Genomic DNA, 7,551 nt, shown 5'->3' on the forward strand with positions numbered 1-7,551 from the left:
AGGCAGAGGGAAATTATCTTTTGGGCTAGCTTTGTTCAGATCCCTGTAATCAACACACGTTCGTACCTTCCCATCCTTCTTAGGAACTGGTACAATGTTAGCTACCCATTCTGAATACTTCACCTCTTGTAAGAATCCTGCATCGAACTATTTCTTGACTTCATCCTTTATTTTTAATACGATATCTAATCTCATTCTTCGCAACTTCTGTTGAACTGGTTTACAATCCTGTCTTATTGGAAGACGATACACCACAATATCAGTATTTAACCCTGGCATATCTTGATAGGACCATGCGAAGATATCCTTGAACTCACTTAACAACTCAATCAGTCATTGCCTTATATCATCAGCAATATGCGTACCAATTTTCACCTCTTTCCCTTCCTCTAGGGCTACATTCCCTACTGCCTCTTTCTCATGTGGCATGATTTGTTTCTCCTCCTGTTTTACCATCCTCAAAAGATCTAGAGACACATCACAATCCTGGACATCTTCAAAATCCTGTGATTCCTCTAAACACATGTCTTGCTCACGAGAAAAATCAGGATTTGTAATATCAATGCTCATGTCATTGATATCTAGGGATCTGTGAAGTATAAAGAATATACAAAGAATGAATGAATTTAAGTATGATTATTTATGTGCTATGAATGAAAGAATAAGAATTGCCAAAATTTAACGGAATATTGGTTGATAAAAATGAAACAATACTTGTTCAAATTGATAAAAGTTATGCTTTATTAAAAAATAATAGATGATTGTAAGCCCATTTCACAAATGAAATCCTATTACACCTAGGCTCTAGAGTAACAAGAATGTTTCAAGAATTACTCTGAAAAATTCCTAAAGACTACAGGAAGTTCCTCCACAGTCTAATTGTTTAGGGAGCTTCCCGGTTCGTAAGGGCGAATACCCTCAAGGTTTCCTTAATTAGTCCCTTCTTCATGTATGGCATTGATGGAATGATTTTCATTTCCAAACACCCACATCTCCAGGTAAGCTATCCCTTATGATACAAAAGTCTAGGATATGTAAGGGAGCGTCTTCTTTTTGTTCAGCCGTGACCCTCTTCTCTCTTTCTTTCTCTTTTTAACCTTAACTAATTAGGGTCTTTTTATGGATTTAAATGCTTGTGATGTGATGCAATGAAAATGCATGAATGCAAAAGAAAAGGAGATGTTGATTTTGAATTCAATTCCATTAGAATAACTTTTCTAGAAAACAGATTTCTTTACATGAAAATATATTACATATGCGGTCTTGCCCTTCATAGTCCAAGTAAACGCTGATCTTTTCTTCATGGTCGAATCCTGTAAATTCTCCAAAAGATGCCTTTGCTAGTTCCTTGCTGCTTAATCTGATCCTAGATCTCTTGCTCGCTTATCTCCATGATACTCATAAAAAAGTGCCGGCTCCTGGATAATCTTCGTTGGCAATTAAATCAAGTCATGTATTCCTTCGTGGACTTCCGGCTTTCTCTTGTCATGCTCGTGGATAACCTTTGTTGGCTTGAATCTCTGGCAATTACATCATGTATTCCTTCGTGGACTACCAGCTTTCTCTCCTTGTGTTTACTTGGACTATATTCAGACGACCGTACTATAATCTACTTTATCAAGAAATTCATTTCTTTATGACAAACTATTCTATTTAGGAATCGAATTTCAAATCAACACCTTCTTTTCTTTGATGTAATGTAATGTAATGTAATGTAAATGCATGAATGCAAAAAGGTATTGATCTCGATTCAGTTTCATTTTAGAAAACGTTATTTAAGGAACAAAAGTCTTTTCATAAAACGAATTACAAATACGCTTTCGCTCGTAGGCCCAGAGTCTTAACCCTATCTAATAACAAAGCTAACTCTCGTCCTCTATCTGAACTGCCCCACTTTATATTGCCTTAGGACGAGTAACGGAGCATAGGCAACGACTCCCCAAATCTCGGGAAGAGGTACCCAATCAAAACTGCTACAGCGATAAAGGACTTCATTAGGATTCATCCAAGGTGCTTTCCATAAAACCTCCTCCTCTCGAAGATTCTGAAGAATATCCATCCACCTTTCTTCTGTAATATCGTCTCTCCTTGGTGTAGTTGCTGCTTCCTTTAAGGGGGAATAACCCTCAAAGAACACTCAGCAATGAACCTTCTCAAGCTTCCAAAAGTGACTATGGAACCATACTAACAACAACTGTGCGCATCCAATGAATCTACTTCACCGGCTTTTCGACATTTACTTCAAGGATCTAAATGTCTCAGCTAGGATTGCTAGCACCGGTGTGTTCTGTTTACCAATACGATCAAACAAACCTGTGACTGCCTCATCTATGTGCCCTATCGCCTTCAGGAAAATCACCAAGCCGTAAATACTTAAGGCCAAAACGTTGACCTTCTTCTTTACATCTGGGTGTGTCAATATCAGATCCCTCAAAATGGCCCACGGAATGTACTTACTATCGCCCTTTTGCTGCACTCGAGCTACAGCCCACTGCTCACTCATCCCTGTGATCATCACTAATTTCCTCACGAAAATTGGGAGACTAGCAGGCCTAACATAAGCCTTGTTACCTTGAATTCTCGGACAGCGAAGTAAGGTTGTATACTCCTCCAAAGTAGGCACTATATCTACCTCTCCAAATGTAAAGTAACTATAAGCAGGGTTCCAGAACTGTACCATAGCTCGAAACAGATGCTTATCCACCTTAATGTCTAGCAAATAAGAAAGATCTCCATAAGTCTGAAAGAAAAGCTGTCTAGCCTCGTCATCCCATTGGGCCCAAATGTCTTTCATCTTCTGAAAATATTCTGTGTCGAATTGATACGAGTAAAGTCCCACAACTTTGATGTATATCCCTCGGTGACACTATCTCCTTTCTCTAACTGGGTTTTCTTTGACCACGCACAAACAGAAGAGTTGTCCTCCACTTTAAGATATTCGTTCCTTATTACAAAACTTTCTAACTCAGAAATCGAACCTTGAATCAACACCTTTTAATGATGAATGATATACGATGATGACAAAATAAAAAAACAAGTCAGTATCATATAAAAAGATGTAATAAGCAAGCACTTATAAAGGTAAGTACTAAAGGTCATCACCATACTACGTAGAGCAAGCACTTAAAGTTCACTATATGTAGTTCAGTTCTAAAGCAAGGGTACCTAAACCAGCAGATTCCTCGATCCTCACCCATTATAGGCTCATATGGACCAAGTTCGGTTTAGAAGGATACATTTCGCTATGACCATGCGGAGATGGAAATCTCACGAAGACATAGGTACAGATATATCCCGGAAGTAATCCACTAACTCATGCGGATGTGAAAACCACACGAAAGCTTAGCTTCTCACTCCCACTTAAGGGTGCGACCACAACGGTCATGCAAATGCAATGTGTGCGAGGAAACTAACATATGCAGCAAACACATGAAAAAAAAAGATCATAGGGATGTTTGAAATTTCGATAAAAGGATAGAAATCAATCAATTTTACGGCTTGACTCTCTTATTAGTCCTCAGTGGAGTCGCCAAGCTGTCGAAACCATTTTTTAAAGGGATGTTTGAAAAATAGAGATTGACTTTTGAAAAACGAAAACGGGAGTCGCCACCAACCTTTTTAGGTGTGATTGGATCACCTTATAAAACGTTTTGGTCTACGAAAATTAAGAAAACAAGTTCGGGAGTTGGTTACGTACGAGAAAGGATTAGCACCCTCGCAACGCCCAAAATTGGTACCAAATTGAATAGTTTTCTGTCTTAATGTCAAAAATTTGAAAGGATTTAAAAATAGGATCCTTTTTTTAAAACCGAAATTATTTAAGTCGAAAAATCGAGATTCCTTAGCTCCGAAAGAATACAAACATCACATCCAGCATGATAGGACACGATATTCTTAAACTCTCTTAACTGAAATCATCTCATGATTTACAAAATCTATTTAGAGGGATACTTTAAGGATTTAGACAAACGGGAAATCGCAACCCAGCATGTTAGGGCACTATTTCTCGAATTCCTAAATACGAAAAACATTGCCTCATTTTAGAAAAACTTTTGGATAAAATATGACAATTAAATGAAATATCTTTTTTAGAATAATGATTTGAGTAAAATTTAAAAAAAACAATTTCCTAATAGTAATAAAAAAATTATTAAAAAATGAAAGAGTTTGATATGATACTAAAATTATTAAAAAATTAAAAAATATAAAAAAATCAGGGAAATATGGATTAAATCAAAATAAAAAGGGTTGAAAAATGAAGATGAACAAAGAATAAAATAAGAACAAATCGTAGAAAATAAGAACGTAAGTGGGAGAGAAATTTGAGTGAAAGCTCTCAAAAATTTTTATTGTTTCTCAAAACTCCAGTGTGTTTACAATGAAGGGAGAGACCTCTATTTATAGTTGAACCTCCTTAAATCCAACGGTACAGATCAATTACATCAACGGTTAAGATTAAAAGGTATCTACAAATTAAATCTCTAAGATTACAAAATCATAATCATATCTAAGATTGTATCATATCTAAGATTGCATATCATATCTAAGATTGCATATCATTGAAGATTATATTTCCATATGAGTCAACCTTGTAGATGGACCTTAAATCTTTTCAAGTAATGGGCTATTCCGATCGGGCCAAATTATATTTGTAATTCTGGACTAAACTTGGACTTCGTTTTTTTTTTGGGTTTATTATTTTTGTTTTTGGACTTATTTCTGGGCCCAGGCAAAATTGAGTGTCTACAGATTTAATTTGTATGTTATTATTAATGGAAATATTGTGTTAAAAGCATGGAAAGAATGATGGATGATTTTATGTTAGTAATTCAAAATAAGCATGGTTGCTAAATTTATTAAGTATATGAGAAATTAAAGTTATAAATTTACATTGATGAATGGTTTATATTATTCATGTGTTAGAATAATGGAGAAATTATTATTGTATGAAAAAGAATATATGAAGATTATTTGGAATAAGGAAAATTGGAACTTAAATAGAATATTTAGTAAATCAAGGATGATTTGAAGTTTGATTAATTATAGTAAATAGATTAGAGAGGATTGATATATGTAAAGAATTACAAATTTCATGATTAAAGTGTTCAATTTTGACAAAACTTGAGTTCGAGGATTGATTTGTAAAATAAGAAAATACGATTTTTAGGGACTGAATCATAAAATTTTGTAAATTTGTGATTTTAGAGACTAAATCATAAAAATTGCAATATTTGAATTCCACGGGCTATTTTGTAAAAAATGTAGAATCTTAAGCATTGGGACCGTTTTGTAAATCTTGAAACATTTAAGTATAAATATGAACATAATAATTATATACTTGATTACATGAAATATTTGGTAAATAAATATACATTAAATTAAATAATAGGATAGCAAACTATTGAAATTGGTAAGTTAGAGTAGTTATGATTTGTATGTGATTTGGAATATTTGTTTGAGTTGTGTATACAAATTTGTGATGAATTAGTAAGAATGATTTTAAATTAAATTTTAAATTAGTAAGAATGATTTTAAATTAAATTTTAAGGATATGAAATAAGCATAGATGATATATATATAAATTATGATATCAAAGAAAAAATTGAATTTCAAATGTTGAAATTGAGTTGAGTTCAATAATAATTGTAAATTAAGTGCTTGAATGTTATGAAAATTTTTAATGTAACATTTCTTATTCAAATCTGTTACCAGATCGGGTAAAGGGTGTTACAAAAATACCTAATTTCGTAGGCCACACTTTCATCCATCCTCTAAAATCAATATATATTTTTATAAACGGGCCAAAAATAAAACAAAAATAAAAAAGAGAAGACAAATTTTATTATTAGTCCATGTTTTATGTGTAAGTTGCAAATTTATTTCCTATAATCTAATTTGGCCAATTTTACTTTCTATACTCTTTCGAATTTTGAAATTCTGATTTTGACTTAAACAATAGTAATTAATTTCGTTAGGTCTAGTTCTACTATTAGCCTTATACAATAGTTAAGTTATAAATTTTGTCTTTATTCTCCAATTTGATTTTTTAGTTTATATGTTTTTTTTTAAAATGTAAAATTTCGTTAAGACAAACTAAAGTAGACGTACAAACATACAAACATATTGCCATTTGCCTCTCATAATTGACTTTCACTACTAAACCCCTAGGCAATATTTTATCAATATCATAAACTCAACAACATAAGAAAAAAACACATATTAACCACATACACTTAACATATTTGAACCTCTTTTAATCCCGACCTTTGCTAGTCTACTAGAAACATTATTGTCTTTTGGCTGCTTCACAAAATCTATGGCATGCCATAGTCGTATAGTTGAATGTGTTAGACGCCCTAGCTGGGGAAGACCAATTCTCAACATTGCTACGTGAGTCTCGATAACAACTTGTGAAAGGTAACCCACTTTTAAATAAAGAAGGTAAAGTAGACTTCCTTTTTAGCAAGCACCTTTGCATAAGCTAGATTTGATACACCAATATATTTTAAGAAGATAATTAACCATAAACCATTGTGATTTCTAAGGATGTCACCAATCTTAGTGGGTTCGAAAATTCCTCTTATTACCCTATTGATTGAATTTTCCTTTGATTTAGTCTTATATGGAATGATGATATAACCAACCAGATTACCTAACTTCTTATAAGAAATGCCTTAGCTGGTGATGTTTTTGCATGGGGACATGCACTGAATAATGTCTATTCCACTAAATCGTGCTTTAATTGGCTGCTTTTAAATTCCTTAAGGATGGGTCCCCATAGGGTTTTTTGGAAGGAAATTTAAAGGTTGAGAACTCTTCCCAATATTTGACTTTTTAGATGGAGACTTGGCCATAGCATTCACCATACAACTAAGAGATGTGTCATGTTTATTATTAGAGCAGGCCTTAGGCGTCCTAGGTGTAGGGTGCCCAAGGAGGATGTTTTGCATGCTCTAGGGATTGTTCTATATTGAGAGATGCTCTGACCCTTTGTAGTATTAATAATGATGTGCTTTCTTTGTCTTTTTGTAGTGTGATCAATTGGCTAGAATCGACTATGATGAAGATAGACAAGCGTTTACTAGCTTTCTAGTGCTTCTTTGGCAACTATGGGAGGCTAGGAATATGACTGTGATCCAAGGACGTGATGTCTCTTCTTAGGACGTGGTTTTACGTGCTTAGCCCATATCACCATAACTTTAGGGTGCATAACCTTTTGTTCGCACTGATGTTACCTAAACGTTCGATCATTGCTTGGTGAATTCTATCTTGTGAAGATGTTTCCAAAATCAATGTGACGTGGTATGGAACGTGGGGTCGAGAACTGCTACTTATGGTGCTATTTTTTATGACCATGAGAGGATAATGCTTGTCGGCTTCACTAGCATGATTGGTAAGGCTTTTGATGCTCCTTTGGTTGAGGCTCTTTTTTTGTATTGTGTTGCTCAAAAGGCCATTGAAAAAGGTTTTTCTAGAGATGTTATAAAGTCAAATTGAACTTTTATTATAAACAAGTTTAATAGTCGTGCTCTAGATTTATCTTTCTATGGT

General features: G+C 34.0%; 1 protein-coding gene across 1 annotated transcript; it reads right to left on the reverse strand.

Annotated features, from left to right (window-relative positions):
• Positions 1-1,876: 1,876 nt before the first annotated feature.
• On the reverse strand, positions 1,877-2,794 carry LOC107895679 (uncharacterized). Its single transcript, XM_016820920.1, has 2 exons — positions 2,279-2,794; positions 1,877-2,107 (listed from the first exon to the last, which is right to left on the reverse strand). The coding sequence occupies exons 1-2, from the start codon at positions 2,792-2,794 to the stop codon at positions 1,877-1,879; spliced, it is 747 nt and encodes a 248-aa protein (XP_016676409.1).
• Positions 2,795-7,551: the final 4,757 nt, after the last annotated feature.

This window comes from Gossypium hirsutum, chromosome A10 (assembly GCF_007990345.1).
Source record: "Gossypium hirsutum isolate 1008001.06 chromosome A10, Gossypium_hirsutum_v2.1, whole genome shotgun sequence".
NCBI lineage: Eukaryota > Viridiplantae > Streptophyta > Magnoliopsida > Malvales > Malvaceae > Gossypium > Gossypium hirsutum.

Coding starts and splice junctions, on each gene's coding strand:
- LOC107895679 (XM_016820920.1), bottom strand. CDS start 2,794: ATGAAAGACATTTGGGCCCAATGGGATGACGAGGCTAGACAGCTTTTC. Junction 2,108..2,278: donor TTGGTAAACAGAACACACCG/GTGCTAGCAATC, acceptor TCCCCCTTAAAG/GAAGCAGCAACTACACCAAG.